This window comes from Ranitomeya imitator, chromosome 3, assembly GCF_032444005.1.
Source record: "Ranitomeya imitator isolate aRanImi1 chromosome 3, aRanImi1.pri, whole genome shotgun sequence".
Taxonomy (NCBI): domain Eukaryota; kingdom Metazoa; phylum Chordata; class Amphibia; order Anura; family Dendrobatidae; genus Ranitomeya; species Ranitomeya imitator.
In genome coordinates, this window is record NC_091284.1 from 90,456,469 (window position 1) to 90,474,672 (window position 18,204).

At 42.9% G+C, this 18,204-nt stretch overlaps 1 protein-coding gene across 7 annotated transcripts in view; it reads left to right on the top strand.

The window, feature by feature from the left end:
- The window catches only part of NCOR1 (nuclear receptor corepressor 1), a 197,346-nt gene that overhangs the window by 114,420 nt on the left and 64,722 nt on the right, over nucleotides 1-18,204 (top strand). For all 7 annotated transcript variants that reach the window (XM_069761106.1, XM_069761111.1, XM_069761107.1 and 4 more), the window contains exons 15-16: nucleotides 12,622-12,752; nucleotides 14,582-14,844. In XM_069761106.1, the coding sequence (XP_069617207.1) occupies nucleotides 12,622-12,752; nucleotides 14,582-14,844 (394 nt within the window). The remainder of the gene's footprint in view (nucleotides 1-12,621; nucleotides 12,753-14,581; nucleotides 14,845-18,204) is intronic.

Consider the following 18,204-nt stretch of genomic DNA (forward strand, 5'->3'; position numbering starts at 1 on the left):
ATGAATATTCACTGCCCTCCACTCGCATGGGCGTGAAATGCAGTGAATATTCATTTCTCTTTAGCAGCAGGTACAGGTATTAGCTGCAGCCGAAGGTTCCTGCCTCCTGTGACCCGGTGCTCTGCTTCTGTTGTTCCCCTACCTCCCCACCACAGCCAGAGACGGTACATCCGGGCTATAAGACGCACCCCCATTTTCCTCCACATTTTTGGAGGAAAAAAATGTGTCTTATAGTCTGAAAAAAATACGGTACATTGTCAAGATTTGTCACTTCTGAAGTTATTCTTTAGGCCAAACAAGCTGTCCTCCTGGATTTGATTATTGTTTAATGAAGTGTACCAAAAAGCAAAGTAAGGGTTTGATGATCATGCCCTTTCCAGGCAAGAGTCACACACATGCATTTGTCTCTGCTAAATGAAGACGGTCCGTCAGAATAAGCAACAGATTTCTGGCATAAAATACCTTGAAAAGTTGCGAACATCTTGCGCAACTTGTTGTTGTGCACAAATTTTGCGACTTGATGTTTTCACACCAGTCCCAAAGTGGGTTGAGCATGGGTGGAACGTGACTATGCCCGCGCGACAAATTCTTCAAAAGTTAGGGGTGTAACTTGAGCCAGAAATGTACTCTGGTCCCTGACTGGGGTAACATTTCTGGTGTGTTGCCTCTTGATGATTTAGGCACATTTTACTCCACCACATTCCTTCCTTATAAGTATTATTATATTACTGGGAGAAACAGTGGGAAGGGGTTCTCTGAGTAGTGGACAACATTTTTAAGACTGGCATAAAAAACAATAAAAAAAAGTATTTTATAAAATACATTGTGCCCAATATTATATATTTTTTTTCTTAATGCTAAAAAGTCTAGGAAACTCCTAAAGGCCAAAAAAAATTACATAAGACAAATGTCTGTATTTTGTGCGTGTTTTTATTTATTTATTTTTTACAGCTATATAGGCAATTGATTTTACAATATAGGATAAAACAGGTGGTCTATTTAAAGGATTTGGCCAGGAGTTTGGTTATTTTTCCTTATTCTGCTAAAAACTTACAGGCAGATAGTTGCTAACTACCTGGTTGTTCTGCCCTGCGATGATGTCTGCTGGGTCGCGGACCACTCACACCGACAATTCTCCTACTGGTGACATCACGTCCACAGAGCGGCTTCTTCTTTTCCGCTCTGCTCAGTCGGCCTAGCTTCACTGCCAATGTCACCCTGATTGACAGCCGGCTCCCCGCTGCCTAACTGCGGAGATCCAGCTGTCGATCAGTATTATGTCTGCTGTGATGCCCCATTTACAGAGCAGAAGAGGAAGAGATGCTCTGTTGACGAGAGGTGAAATGAAGCAGGATCATTGCCGGGCAGAACCGGCAGGTAGTTGGCAACTACATCCAGCTACGTTCTTAGCCCAATAAGGAAAAATAATTCAAGTGCTTGATAACCACTGTAAGTAAAGTCCCCCATCTGCCTTTTTAGTGCTGTCCTGCTGGATCTTCCTATGATCGGTCATTATTGCTGGTGTAAGCCCTTTTCTCCCAGCAGGGAAAGCAGAACATTACACAGCACATTTCAGTGAAGGTTTTGGCAGTTCTCCAGATTGCGTACTTGGCTGTCTCCGTTCCTGTAGAATAGGAATAATTGGGGTTCCGCTATCACCCCAACCTTTATTCATTCCTGATCTTCTAGTATCTGGCAGGAGACGAGCAGATTCTAGAAGAGTAGAATATAGCAGCTATTAGAGAAGGCTCCTCTGCCGTTCTGCACACCTCTCTGTAAGCTCCGGCATAGCTTTCCTGTGTGTAGCAGGTGGCAGAGCGCTGTGATCTGACTAAACAGAAATTTGCTCTACTGCTGTTGCAGCCAATCAAGCTGAGTACAGTCGGGATTACCTTGAGTAACCCTTGCGAGATTAGTAGCTTGCATGTGAGATGGTCAACTCTTCTGTAGGCAGCTTAAGTGGCAGGATGACACAATTTCCTGGAATAAACATGCTGCCGGGTCAGGCAACTTTTGTACAGCGGATAGTGATGCCTCTGCCGTTGTGCCCCCTCCTGAATGTCTTCCTACTGAGATTCGCCCCAGGCCAAGTATCCACCTTCCGCCAAGGTGACGGGGAACCTTGTGCAGGAGCAGATGAATGTGCAGGTGCGTGCTAGCGGCGGTGGCTACTGCCGTGAATTTTGCAGGAGGGTTTCAGATCAGTATGGCCAGGGGTAAAAAGCATGCGTGTTTCTCGTCTCGTGGTCTGGACGCTTTACACTCGGCAGCTGTCAGAATAGTGTCTTCAGAAGCAGGTGTCGTGGTAATGAAGAAGGCCGCGGTGGAATCCACTTTAATGCGTTTCATACCTGGTGTATGAGATAATTTCTAACTTAGACAGGGTCACAGGATGTGTCACAATGACGGTGGGTTTAACCCTTTATCATCTATATGGATTTGACGAGCTATATTTATGTAGATGAGCGCTGGTTGCGCAAAGTACCTAAATCTGATTGACGGCGTGGTTGCAGCTTCTTTGCTGTGTAAATTCTTGAATTTTCTGGGTTTTCTGAAGGACTGCTGCAGGCTACTAATGGCCGGATGTTGGCGGTTCAGGGTATGGTCCATGTGATCATTTCCCTGCGTTGTATGGTCCATGTGATCATTTTCCTGCATTGTATGGTCCATGTGATCGTTTTCCTGCTTTGTATGGTCCATGTGATCATTTTCCTGCGTTGTTTGATCCATGTGATCATTTTCCTGCGTTTTGGTCCATGTGATCATTTCCCTGCATTGTATGGTCCATGTGATCATTTCCCTGCATTGTATGGTCCATGTGATCATTTTCCTGCATTGTATGGTCCATGTGATCGTTTTCCTGCTTTGTATGGTCCATGTGATCGTTTTCCTGCTTTGTATGGTCCATGTGATCATTTTCCTGTGTTGTATGGTCCATGTGATCATGCTCCTGCATTGTATGATCCATGTGATCATTTTCCTGCGTTTTGGTCCATGTGATCATTTCCCTGCATTGTATGGTCCATGTGATCATTTTCCTGCATTGTATGGTCCATGTGATCGTTTTCCTGCTTTGTATGGTCCATGTGATCGTTTTCCTGCTTTGTATGGTCCATGTGATCATTTTCCTGTGTTGTATGGTCCATGTGATCATGCTCCTGCATTGTATGATCCATGTGATCATTTTCCTGCATTGTATGGTCCATGTGACCATTTTCCTACTTTGTATGGTCCATGTGATCATTTTCCTGTGTTGTATGGTCCATGTGATCATTTTCCTGCATTGTATGGTCCATGTGATCATTTTCCTACTTTGTATGGTCCATCTGACCATTTTCCTGCGTTATTTGGTCCATGTGATCATTTTCCTGCGTTGTTTGGTCTATGTGATCATTTTCCTGCGTTGTTTGGTCCATGTGATCATTTTCCTGCCTTGTGTGGTCCATGTGATCATTTTCCTGCATTGTATCGTTGATGTGATCATTTTGCTGTATTGTATGGTCCATGTGATCATTTTCCTGCATTGTATGGTCCATGTGATCGTTTTCCTGCTTTGTATGGTCCATGTGATCGTTTTCCTGCTTTGTATGGTCCAAGTGATCATGCTTCTGCATTACATGATCCATGTGATCATTTTCCTGTGTTGTATGGTCCATGTGATCATGCTTCTGCATTACATGATCCATGTGATCATTTTCCTGCGTTGTCTGGTCCATGTGATCATTTTCCTGCATTATATGGTCCATGTGATCATTTTCCTACTTTGTATGGTCCATGTGATCATTTTCCTACTTTGTATGGTCCATGTGATCATTTTCCTGTGTTGTATGGTCCATGTGATCATGCTTCTGCATTACATGATCCATGTGATCATTTTCCTGCATTGTATGGTCCATGTGATCATTTTCCTGCCTTGTATCGTTGATGTGATCATTTTCCTGCATTGTATGGTCCATGTGATCATTTTCCTGCCTTGTATGGTCCATGTGATCATTTTCTTGCGTTGTTTGGTCCATGTGATCATTTTCCTGCCTTGTGTGGTCCATGTGATCATTTTCCTGCATTGTATCGTTGATATGATCATTTTGCTGCATTGTATGGTCCATGTGATCATTTTCCTACTTTGTATGGTCCATGTGATCATTTTCCTGCCTTGTATCGTTGATGTGATCATTTTCCTGCATTGTATGGTCCATGTGATCATTTTCCTGCCTTGTATGGTCCATGTGATCATTTTCTTGCGTTGTTTGGTCCATGTGATCATTTTCCTGCCTTGTGTGGTCCATGTGATCATTTTCCTGCATTGTATCGTTGATATGATCATTTTGCTGCATTGTATGGTCCATGTGATCATTTTCCTGCATTGTATGGTCCATGTGATCATTTTCCTGCAGTGCATGATCCATGTGATCATTTTCCTACATTGTATGGTCCATGTGATCATTTTCCTGCGTTTTGGTCCATGTGATCATTTTCCTGCGTTTTGGTCCATGTGATCATTTTCCTGCGTTTTGGTCCATGTGATCATTTTCCTGCCTTGCATGGTCCATGTGATCATTTTCCTGCATTGTATGGTCCATGTGATCATTTTCCTGCATTGTATCGTTGATGTGATCATTTTGCTGCATTGTATGGTCCATGTGATCATTTTCCTGCCTTGTATGGTCCATGTGATCATTTTCCTGCGTTGTTTGATCCATGTGATCATTTTCCTGCGTTTTGGTCCATGTGATCATTTTCCTGCGTTGTTTGGTCCATGTGATCATTTTCCTGCGTTTTGGTCCATGTGATCATTTTCCTGCGATGTTTGGTCCATGTGATCATTTTCCTGCATTGTATCGTTGATGTGATCATTTTCCTGCATTGTATGGTTCATGTGATCATTTTTCTGCGTTTTTGTCCATGTGATCATTTTCCTGCGTTGTTTGATCCATGTGACCATTTTCCTGCCTTGTATGGTCCATGTGATCATTTTCCTGCGTTTTGGTCCATGTGATCATTTTCCTGCGTTGTTTGGTCCATGTGATCATTTTCCTACATTGTATGGTCCATGTGATCATTTTCCTGCCTTGTATGGTCCATGTGATCATTTTCCTGCATTGTATCGTTGATGTGATCATTTTCCTGCGTTGTATGGTCCATGTGATCATTTTCCTGCGTTTTGGTCCATGTGATCATTTTCCTGCATTGTATCGTTGATGTGATCATTTTCCTGCATTGTATGGTCCATGTGATCATTTTCCTACATTGTATGGTCCATGTGATTATTTTCCTGCGTTTTGGTCCATGTGATCATTTTCCTGCGTTTTGGTCCATGTGATCATTTTCCTGCCTTGTATGGTCTATGTGATCATTTTCCTGCATTGTATCGTTGATGTGATCATTTTCTTGCATTGTATGGTCCATGTGATCATTTTCCTGCATTTTGGTCCATGTGATCACTTTCCTGCGTTTTGGTCCATGTGATCATTTTCCTGCATTGTATGGTCCATGTGATCATTTTCCTGCCTTGTATGGCCCATGTGATCATTTTCCTGCCTTGTATGGCCCATGTGATCATTTTCCTGCCTTGTATGGCCCATGTGATCATTTTCCTGCATTGTATCGTTGATGTGATCATTTTCCTGCGTTGTTTGGTCCATGTGATCATTTTCCTGCCTTGTATGGTCCATGTGATCATTTTCCTGCAGTGCATGGTCCATGTGATCATTTTCCTGCATTGTATGGTCCATGTGATCATTTTTCCTGCAGTGCATGGTCCATGTGATCATTTTCCTGCATTATTTGGGCCATGTGATCATTTTCCTGCATTGTATCGTTGATGTGATCATTTTGCTGCATTGTATGGTCCATGTGATCATTTTCCTGCCTTGTATGGTCCATGTGATCATTTTCCTGCCTTGTATGGTCCGTGTGATCATTTTCCTGCGTTGTTTGGTCCATGTGATCATTTTCCTGCCTTGTATCATTGATGTGATCATTTTCCTACATTGTATGGTCCATGTGATCATTTCCCTGCAGTGTATGGTCCATGTGATCATTTTCCTGCAGTGCATGGTCCATGTGATCATTTTCCTGCAGTGCATGGTCCATGTGATCATTTTCCTGCATTGTATGGTCCATGTGATCATTTTTCCTGCAGTGCATGGTCCATGTGATCATTTTCCTGCATTATTTGGGCCATGTGATCATTTTCCTGCCTTGTATGGTCCATGTGATCATTTTCCTGCCTTGTATGGTCCATGTGATCATTTTCCTGCGTTGTTTGGTCCATGTGATCATTTTCCTGCCTTGTATCATTGATGTGATCATTTTCCTACATTGTATGGTCCATGTGATCATTTTCCTGCCTTGCATGGTCCATGTGATCATTTTCCTGCATTGTATGGTCCATGTGATCATTTTCCTGCATTGTATCGTTGATGTGATCATTTTGCTGCATTGTATGGTCCATGTGATCATTTTCCTGCCTTGTATGGTCCATGTGATCATTTTCCTGCGTTGTTTGATCCATGTGATCATTTTCCTGCGTTTTGGTCCATGTGATCATTTTCCTGCGTTGTTTGGTCCATGTGATCATTTTCCTGCGTTTTGGTCCATGTGATCATTTTCCTGCGATGTTTGGTCCATGTGATCATTTTCCTGCATTGTATCGTTGATGTGATCATTTTCCTGCATTGTATGGTTCATGTGATCATTTTTCTGCGTTTTTGTCCATGTGATCATTTTCCTGCGTTGTTTGATCCATGTGACCATTTTCCTGCCTTGTATGGTCCATGTGATCATTTTCCTGCGTTTTGGTCCATGTGATCATTTTCCTGCGTTGTTTGGTCCATGTGATCATTTTCCTACATTGTATGGTCCATGTGATCATCTTCCTGCCTTGTATGGTCCATGTGATCATTTTCCTGCATTGTATCGTTGATGTGATAATTCTCCTGCATTGTATGGTCCATGTGATCATTTTCCTGCGTTTTGGTCCATGTGATCATTTTCCTGCCTTGTATGGTCCATGTGATCATTTTCCTGCATTGTATCGTTGATGTGATCATTTTCCTGCATTGTATGGTCCATGTGATCATTTTCCTACATTGTATGGTCCATGTGATTATTTTCCTGCGTTTTGGTCCATGTGATCATTTTCCTGCGTTTTGGTCCATGTGATCATTTTCCTGCCTTGTATGGTCTATGTGATCATTTTCCTGCATTGTATCGTTGATGTGATCATTTTCTTGCATTGTATGGTCCATGTGATCATTTTCCTGCATTTTGGTCCATGTGATCACTTTCCTGCGTTTTGGTCCATGTGATCATTTTCCTGCATTGTATGGTCCATGTGATCATTTTCCTGCCTTGTATGGCCCATGTGATCATTTTCCTGCCTTGTATGGCCCATGTGATCATTTTCCTGCCTTGTATGGCCCATGTGATCATTTTCCTGCATTGTATCGTTGATGTGATCATTTTCCTGCGTTGTTTGGTCCATGTGATCATTTTCCTGCCTTGTATGGTCCATGTGATCATTTTCCTGCAGTGCATGGTCCATGTGATCATTTTCCTGCATTGTATGGTCCATGTGATCATTTTTCCTGCAGTGCATGGTCCATGTGATCATTTTCCTGCATTATTTGGGCCATGTGATCATTTTCCTGCATTGTATCGTTGATGTGATCATTTTGCTGCATTGTATGGTCCATGTGATCATTTTCCTGCCTTGTATGGTCCATGTGATCATTTTCCTGCCTTGTATGGTCCGTGTGATCATTTTCCTGCGTTGTTTGGTCCATGTGATCATTTTCCTGCCTTGTATCATTGATGTGATCATTTTCCTACATTGTATGGTCCATGTGATCATTTCCCTGCAGTGTATGGTCCATGTGATCATTTTCCTGCAGTGCATGGTCCATGTGATCATTTTCCTGCAGTGCATGGTCCATGTGATCATTTTCCTGCATTGTATGGTCCATGTGATCATTTTTCCTGCAGTGCATGGTCCATGTGATCATTTTCCTGCATTATTTGGGCCATGTGATCATTTTCCTGCCTTGTATGGTCCATGTGATCATTTTCCTGCTTTGTATGGTCCATGTGATCATTTTCCTGCGTTGTTTGGTCCATGTGATCATTTTCCTGCCTTGTATCATTGATGTGATCATTTTCCTACATTGTATGGTCCATGTGATCATTTCCCTGCAGTGTATGGTCCATGTGATCATTTTCCTGCAGTGCATGGTCCATGTGATCATTTTCCTGCAGTGTATGGTCCATGTGATCATTTTCCTGCAGTGTATGGTCCATGTGATCATTTGCCTGCAGTGTACGGTCCATGTGATCATTTGCCTGCAGTGTACGGTCCATGTGATCATTTGCCTGCAGTGTATGGTCCATGTGATCATTTTCCTGCAGTGTACGGTCCATGTGATCATTTGCCTGCAGTGTACGGTCCATGTGATCATTTGCCTGCAGTGTATGGTCCATGTGATCATTTTCCTGCAGTGCATGGTCCATGTGATCATTTTCCTGCATTGTATGGTCCATGTGATCATTTTCCTGCATTGTATGGTCCATGTGATCATTTTCCTGCATTGTATGGTCCATGTGATCATTTCCCTGCAGTGTATGGTCCATGTGATCATTTCCCTGCAGTGTATGGTCCATGTGATCATTTTCCTGCAGTGTATGGTCCATGTGATCATTTTCCTGCATTGTATGGTCCATGTGATCATTTTCCTGCAGTGCATGGTCCATGTGATCATTTTCCTGCAGTGTATGGTCCATGTGATCATTTTCCTGCATTGTATGGTCCATGTGATCATTTTCCTGCGTTGTTTGGTCCATGTGATCATTTTCCTGCCTTGTATCATTGATGTGATCATTTTCCTACATTGTATGGTCCATGTGATCATTTCCCTGCAGTGTATGGTCCATGTGATCATTTTCCTGCAGTGTATGGTCCATGTGATCATTTTCCTGCATTGTATGGTCCATGTGATCATTTTCCTGCAGTGCATGGTCCATGTGATCATTTTCCTGCAGTGTATGGTCCATGTGATCATTTTCCTGCATTGTATGGTCCATGTGATCATTTTCCTGCGTTGTTTGGTCCATGTGATCATTTTCCTGCCTTGTATCATTGATGTGATCATTTTCCTACATTGTATGGTCCATGTGATCATTTCCCTGCAGTGTATGGTCCATGTGATCATTTTCCTGCAGTGCATGGTCCATGTGATCATTTTCCTGCAGTGTATGGTCCATGTGATCATTTTCCTGCAGTGTATGGTCCATGTGATCATTTGCCTGCAGTGTACGGTCCATGTGATCATTTGCCTGCAGTGTACGGTCCATGTGATCATTTGCCTGCAGTGTATGGTCCATGTGATCATTTTCCTGCAGTGTACGGTCCATGTGATCATTTGCCTGCAGTGTACGGTCCATGTGATCATTTGCCTGCAGTGTATGGTCCATGTGATCATTTTCCTGCAGTGCATGGTCCATGTGATCATTTTCCTGCATTGTATGGTCCATGTGATCATTTTCCTGCATTGTATGGTCCATGTGATCATTTTCCTGCATTGTATGGTCCATGTGATCATTTCCCTGCAGTGTATGGTCCATGTGATCATTTCCCTGCAGTGTATGGTCCATGTGATCATTTTCCTGCAGTGTATGGTCCATGTGATCATTTTCCTGCATTGTATGGTCCATGTGATCATTTTCCTGCAGTGCATGGTCCATGTGATCATTTTCCTGCAGTGTATGGTCCATGTGATCATTTTCCTGCATTGTATGGTCCATGTGATCATTTTCCTGCAGTGCATGGTCCATGTGATCATTTTCCTGCAGTGTATGGTCCATGTGATCATTTCCCTGCAGTGTATGGTCCATGTGATCATTTCCCTGCAGTGTATGGTCCATGTGATCATTTCCCTGCAGTGTATGGTCCATGTGATCATTTCCCTGCAGTGTATGGTCCATGTGATCATTTTCCTGCATTGTATGGTCCATGTGATCATTTTCCTGCATTGTATGGTCCATGTGATCATTTTCCTGCATTGTATGGTCCATGTGATCATTTCCCTGCAGTGTATGGTCCATGTGATCATTTCCCTGCAGTGTATGGTCCATGTGATCATTTTCCTGCAGTGTATGGTCCATGTGATCATTTTCCTGCATTGTATGGTCCATGTGATCATTTTCCTGCAGTGCATGGTCCATGTGATCATTTTCCTGCAGTGTATGGTCCATGTGATCATTTTCCTGCATTGTATGGTCCATGTGATCATTTTCCTGCAGTGCATGGTCCATGTGATCATTTTCCTGCATTGTATGGTCCATGTGATCATTTCCCTGCAGTGTATGGTCCATGTGATCATTTCCCTGCATTGTATGGTCCATGTGATCATTTTCCTGCATTGTATGGTCCATGTGATCATTTCCCTGCAGTGTATGGTCCATGTGATCATTTTCCTGCAGTGCATGGTCCATGTGATCATTTTCCTGCAGTGTATGGTCCATGTGATCATTTTCCTGCAGTGTATGGTCCATGTGATCATTTTCCTGCATTGTATGGTCCATGTGATCATTTTCCTGCAGTGCATGGTCCCTGTGATCATTTCCCTGCAGTGTATAGTCCATGTGATCATTTCCCTGCAGTGTATGGTCCATGTGATCATTTCCCTGCAGTGTATGGTCCATGTGATCATTTTCCTGCAGTGTATGGTCCATGTGATCATTTTCCTGCAGTGTATGGTCCATGTGATCATTTTCCTGCATTGTATGGTCCATGTGATCATTTTCCTGCAGTGTATGGTCCATGTGATCATTTCCCTGCAGTGTATGGTCCATGTGATCATTTTCCTGCAGTGCATGGTCCATGTGATCATTTTCCTGCAGTGCATGGTCCATGTGATCATTTTCCTGCAGTGTATGGTCCATGTGATCACTTTCCTGCCTTTCATGGTTTGTGGCAATGTATTTGTTCCTTTCAGGACGTTGGCCTGACTTCAGCAGATCCTATTTCTGTATATGAGCCTTTTATTTGCTCCATTCTTGGATTATATGTTATAGACCTTGGTTCTGTCTCGTCTGCCTCGCGTCACTACACACGTGTATTTGAGGGGATCACTTTTCACTTGCAGGGCTCGGTCATAATATACATTTCCTTGGGGGTATTTCCCCCCTGTGTTAACCCTTGCTTTACATGTAGGTTAAAGCAGTTGGATGCCTCTCAGACTCGCATGGGTAGAGCTCATGCAGGTGGTGAATACTACAGAATCCAGTTTCTGTAGACGTTCACAAGTCTGCAGGCTTTGGAGAATTTGGGACCTTCGCATTTCAGTTTTTCTATCTGTCACTATAACCCTTGCACAATAAATTGTGGATATTGAAAAGTCTGTAGAAGTAGTTTATTGCTGCCATCTTCTGGCTAGCAGAGAAGCGGCTGCCTGACAAGCGAGGATATTTCCATCCTACGCTCCATGCCAGCCAGGCATTGAGAAAAGTGTAGTAACCAGTGTGGGGATAACTGCGGGATCGAGATTTGTCTCTGGTACAAAGGTTTAGTGTTATTGACACACTAAGGCACAAAGGTATCTGAGCCTGCTAGACCCTCGGGATCCACAAACAGCCACATGTGACTCCCGGGCCACTGGTTGGAAAATGCTGCTATTACTGTTTGATAAGTGAGAATCTGACCTGAGAATGAAGTAGCCACCGCACCGATCAAGCACTGCCGGCCCGGGCTTTTCACTGCGCAGTGGTGCCCGCGGTCTCATTCCCTAGAATGGCGCTGTGGCCAGGACATCACTGAAAAGAGACCGAAGGGGCTGCAGAGCTGATTCAGGGCTGGGTCACCGTTATTCTCAGGATTGGTGGTGGTCCCTAAGGTCACACCCATGCACCTCATGGTATTCATTCACATGACTTGGCTCTGCCTATGTCTGTAAAGAAAAGGATCAATCATGTTGAATCTTAACACCTCCCATTCTTTTTCTCAATGGGGTCTGGTGTCCTCCGCTCAGGAGGTCTGGAGGAATAGCCGTTAGCCAAACACGAGTATTCAGTGCACACCTCTTGTATGTGATGTACCTATTCTAGATGTAAATGTCCTCTTTAATGAGCGTTTGTTCCCTTTTTATTCTGCCTTTTGATTGGGAAGGATAAACATTGGTGACAAAGACCCTGATTCCAGCTCTGGGTCCCTTGCTGGACTTCTTGCTTTAGTTTTGACTATATCTCTGTTTGGCAGAGTTGCAGCAGAAACGTCTCCTGAAAGCTGAGCTCTGTGTAACCCTGGCATTGAGTGACAGCTTGGTACCTACGCTGTGCTTATACAGCTGTCAATCGGTGTTGGTGGGAGGGTGCTGGGATACCCAGAGCTCATGAATATCCAGAAATATATAGCAAGACTTCATCAATGAGAAGACTAGCAGATCTGCAGCAGATACCAGATTTATCAAAACCCACAGCAAGAAGCCCAGTAAGTGATACATTGTTGGAATTGGGGTCTCTTGCCCTCATGTGGCATCTTAATATTAAGGTTTACATGGTTGCCAGTACTTGCCTTGTGCTGCAATGAAACAATGTAATAATTGTGCCATTTCCTTTCTTCCCTAATAGCAACAGATTACACGCCCTTCCCAAGAAGAAAAGGAAATTGATAAAATAGAAGAGGAGAAATCTGAAAAAAGTGAGAAAAAAGAAGAGGAGCGACGAGATGAAGAGGAGAAGGAAGAAAAGGAGGAGTTTAAGTGAGTAGTTCCATTTTTCTGCCATGTTCCTCAGCGATCAGGTCACAATCTGCTCGCTGGTGGCTGCATACTATGTTCGGTCTGACATTACAGTCTCCATTTTCCATCCTGCATCACATACAGATGTTCTTCCTTTAATTTTTGCACTTGCTGTTCGTTGCTGTACATTTGCCTATTGGGATTTTTGGGGTTTGTCGAGTTTTCTGTTCTCACTGCAAGAATAGTGGTTGCACGCCTCACATCCTGTGTCACCAAAGGGGGCAGGAAACCTCTAACCCCTGCTGTAATGTAAAAGAGGGTGTCGAAAATATAGCGAAGCATTGAATCAATAATGTACAGTCTGTGTGGTGAAAGAAATATAGCCGCGTCACTTACAGAAAGTAAATGGCGACTGTGCGTGTAGGCTTTATAAGGCGTTTCTCCAAGACAAAGGCCATAACTTAGGTTATTGGATAAAGCTCACGCAAGTCACTTTATGCACACACTGGACATATGGACGATGCAGCATGTACTGGAGAAGGTGACACTAACACATTGATGTAACTCAGGTCTTAGGAGTCCACTAGGCGGTCCTTTGAATAAATGATTGACAGATAGATCTGTATGCATGTTTATACATCGCAAGACACTAAATGGGACCCTCATTTTTAAAGGGGCTGTCCACTACATTTCACCATTGCTTTCCCACCCCAAATGACACATAAAAACCCCTCTAGATACAGATATCTGCTCATCCAGCTCGGTTCCGCTGTGCAGGGAGCAGAGACTTCATCTTGCTTGTCAGCTTTCTGTGTCATTCTGTAGGTTCTGTCTGACGATGTCTACTCCCAGCTTCAGAATTTGGTCTCCATCGGACATGCATGTGTGGACTTTCAGACCCCCATGTAGACCTCCTCTGATATGACAGCACTGTGCTGCTCTATAACATGCTGCCTGTGGATTGGATTGCGTTTTTAATGTGACAAAAAGATTTGCAGGACCCTGATCCAGTTACCATGTCGGCAGTCCACGGCCACCAGACCACAGCCTCCTACTTGTCGGCATGAGCCATCCCTTTTCTGACTAGTTGGGTTCTCCGCACTGATTACTTTGTGCTGGGCTGTGGTCTATTAGCCACAGACTAGTTGCTGACGTAGCCACTAGACCAGGGTCCTTCAAATCTTTTTGTTTAACTCTTGTTTTCACTTTGTGAAATGAGCTGTGAGTTTGTGAGATGACCAGAAAGAATTCCGTGTGTCATTCACGTCTGCTCCAACCTTCCTAAGCTGTCTATATTAGCATGCGGGTCATAGGAATCTGGATAAAATGATACCTTGATATCTGCGATCCATGGTCTTATTCCACAGAAATCCATGTTTTTCTTAATATGCAAATTATCAGTTACGATATATCCCAAAGAATCTGTCTCCAAAGATCAGTTTAAATGAAAGGAGGCGTTACCAGTTTGAGATGCATAGATCAGAGTACACTGTCAGTCGCTACATGTCTCACACTGGATATCGCTTCCTATGACGTCCATGCCCATACTGACGGCTTAGGACACTTGATTCTGACAGATTCCCTTTCAGAACTGTCCAGTTGATATCAGTGGGTTCAGCCGACGTTAGTCTAATGTTTTTGGCGGCTTAAGGGCACTGTCCCTGTGTTCCCACAAGACAGAGATCTTGGAAAGACTGTGGAATTGATTCCGAAAGTAAACTGAAATATTGTACAACTACATTTATTTGTCCCCAAATTGCCGTTGAAGTATTTTCAGACGGTCAATACTACATATATTTGCAGATCTGGCTGCAGTGATGCCATTTGCTTGTTTCACTGAAAACTTTTAGGGAAAATGCCAAAGAAAAAATTGAGATTGCAGTAGAAGACAATGAAGAAAGGGAACAATCCACTCCGAAGGGGCGTAAAACTGCAAACAGCCAAGGCCGGAGGAAGGGGAGGATAACTAGATCAATGGCTAATGAAGCTGCTAATGCGGCCGCTGCTGCTGCACCGACCTCGGCCGCTGCTGCTACTCCTCCTGCTCCTCCTGCACCTGTGCCTACTCTGCCAGAGGAACCTCCGCCACCTGCAACACCTGCACAAGAGCAAAGTGAGTAATTTTCTAAAAAACATACAGTACTTTGGTAGTGTTCTGCTCAAACAGGCGAGATATCAGCCCACTTTAGATTTTGCTGGAGGGCCAGAGTAGATCTATGTAGCAGCCAGACCTCATCGATTCTTCTGAAAATTGTTTGGTCTGGTTGGTTTGCCTCAATCACATGTCTGACATGTTGGTGTGCTGCTCGCTTCTCCATTTCTTTGCTTATTGCACTGACTTTCTGGATAAATCACTACATGATCATTTCTTATTTTGCACATTTAGGGCATTTTCAGCTTTCCCGTGAAGTGTCATTTACGCCAAACATTTTGCACGTGCAGCGTGGCGCGGCCTCAAGTCATGTATCAGCGCCACAATTCTTGAAACTACATTGGGATCTGTTTGAAAAATTGAGGTTGTGGGTCTGTTAATCAGCATGATCCTCCCAGCCGGATAGTGCGTAGCATAGTTGCCCATCGGTCACGTGAGCTGGGCTTTCAGCAGCAGTGACTGTACATTTTGCTGTGAGACTACAACAATGGTTTTTCATTGTGGTATGACTGATTAAAACAGGCAATCATTTTCTTCTTCGTTCACAATGTCCAATGATTACCTTAGTTACTCAGAAACTACCAAAACCTGACAATAATGTGTAACACGTATAAGCGATATCTGTCCCTGCTTCCGAAAGCTGTAAACGGCATCACTTATACTTTTCTCTAGTCTTCACACGTCCACCGTTCATGGTCCAGAAGACCTGCAACCAGTTCAGAATTGACCGTGAAGTACAGACATAAGCCGGCTTACGACCCATGACCCATTTTTACATCACTTTTTTCGCCACACATTTTTGGCGAAAAAAAGTTAATGAAAACGATGCAATTTAGCTACTATCACCTTATTTAGTTGTTTCTTTCTATTTGTAAATTCATGGTATACTTTTCTTCAGTTGAGTCATGTCGTCTCATGATGATCCCCCTGAGAATTATTGGCTCTATGTCCTCCGAAGGGTGTCACCAGCTCGGTCATTAGAAATGCCTTTATGATGAAATTGCATAGACTGTATCTCTGAAGTTCTTCACAGGAGGGACAGAAGTTTCTATCGATGATGATAATGATGACTGCACAGCTCATTTCTCACAATTAAGAGGGCTTCACTGTTATCTCCTACATTATAACTGTATATTTAGCATCTATTATTAGCTTATTTAGGAAAATAGAGAGCAGGGTAATTAAGTCTCCACAGCAGACAATAATGGTCCTGGCTCTATCTGCTCATCTGATGCCTTAAGGGAATTATAGCAGAGTATAGAGTAATAAAAAGCAGTGCGAGATCTAGGACTGAAGGGAAGAAAATGAGAGTAAAGTACATTGAAGTAAATAAGTCCATTGCATGTAAGAAAAATGCAGTGTGGAACCGTCACCTGGAGTGTGAGCCTATAGAAGAACTAACACTAGGAGCGCTTTTGTAAAGAACCGAGGACTTATAAATGAGCTATTGGGTTGTTTGTAATTTAACACACTTGTCTATAGAGGGTGTTTTTTTTATAGAGCAAGTTTCTGTTGTGTCAAGTCAAAACCTTTCATGTTTCCCATATACTTAAAGGGTTTTCCCCACAAAGTTAATTTTAATCAACATTTTAATCAATAGATCTTGGAATAATAATAAGTTCCACAATTGGATGTGCTTAAATAAAATGTTCCTGCGCCGAGATAATCTTATAAATGTGCCCCTGCTGTGTACTGTGTAATGGCCGTGTCTGACCGTACAGGAACATGGCCTGATCATACCACAGCTCCTGGGCAGGGGAGGAAGCAAAAGAGAATATACAGACATTTATAAGATTATCTCAGCACAGGAACATTTTATTTAAACACATCCAATTGTGGAAATTATTATTATTCCAAGATCTATTCATTAAAATGTTGATTAAAATTAACTTTATGGGGAAACATTTTTGAGTCCAGGTTTATGGTTTCTTGCTGTCATGTTCTGGGCTTAGAGATGACCCCCCCAATGCTGAGCAATTTTGACGTTTTTTTTGCTCTGCGTATTTTAGAAAAAATGCAAGTAAACTATTTTACTTAACGGGTGAAGAAATGGTGCAGAAAACCTGCAGCATCAAAATGTCACCGTGGGAATGTAACCTTATTCTAATGTAATAATCTCAAGGCATGTAGAATAGTCAGCACTTTGCTCTACTTCGTTCCAGAAGATGTCTCGACAAACGTTTTTCTGTCCTAATTATTTATGTAATGTAGTGTATAAAAATACTTCTCAATTTTCATCCTCCAAGGTTTTCTCTGCGGCTCTGCTTTGTCCTCTTCGGCTGACCTGAATTCAGACTAGCCGCTCACGCTCGCTTGTGTCTGTGGAGCAGGAGTCGCTTCCTCAGTGTCAGGCTATGGAGCTTTCTCTTGGTTCTCATAGCCGGACACTGGGACAGAAGTATTGCTCCACACAGTGCGAGCCATCAAAACTGAAGAGCGGTCACGTGGGCCAGGAGAGGACTCGAGCGAAGCCAGCGAGCGTTGTAATACTCTTGAATTACATTACATGCATAATTAGAAGGTAGTAGGGGAATTTTTTATTTTTTTTTTACTGAATCATCCTTTTGTTTAAAACCCCGAAACAACCAAGTGTCCTATATTTGCAATGCTTGTTTCTGAGATTTAACCCCACGCCGTCGTAAATTTATGGCTGTAGGTTCTAATTTGGCTTTTATCCTAGGTCATATTGCAAGACTCGTTAAAGAGGGGTTGACTTGTGACTTCCAACAGGTGGCGCTATAGAGTCCAAGTCCTTTTTGTCTCTCGAAGAGGCAATTTGCATGTGGCTGTAGATTAAAACTCCTAATCTTGCAATCTAGAAGGAGCAGGTCCTGTCTCTGGCTGTCAAATACATCTGGGAAGAAGACAAGTGGTTTTTTGTTGTTGTTTGTTTGTTTTTACAGATTCTCTCTTCTCCTTTGCTAGCCTAATAGTGCTCAGTGAGCACTATACAGTGAATATACCGATGCTTCTGTAGCACCCAGGATATCAGTGCTGCTGGGTCCTAGCAGTTCCACAACAGCTCCTCTAGTCACCTATGTCACTTTTTAATGGGCCCTTTTCCCCTGTAACTAACCCCTTATGGATTACCCCAGTTACAGTGGAAAAAATGAGCAATAAGGTAAAAAAAAACTGTTGCAAAGTAAGAATGCTGTAAAAAAATATAAGTGTTAATATGTTATTTTATCAATTTACAAAATGCAAAGTGAATGAAAAAAAAAGAGAAATCTAAATCAAATCAATATTCAGTGTGACCACAATTTTTCTTCAGAGCAGCATCAATTCTGCGTATGCTTGTACACAGTTTTTTGAAGGGACTCT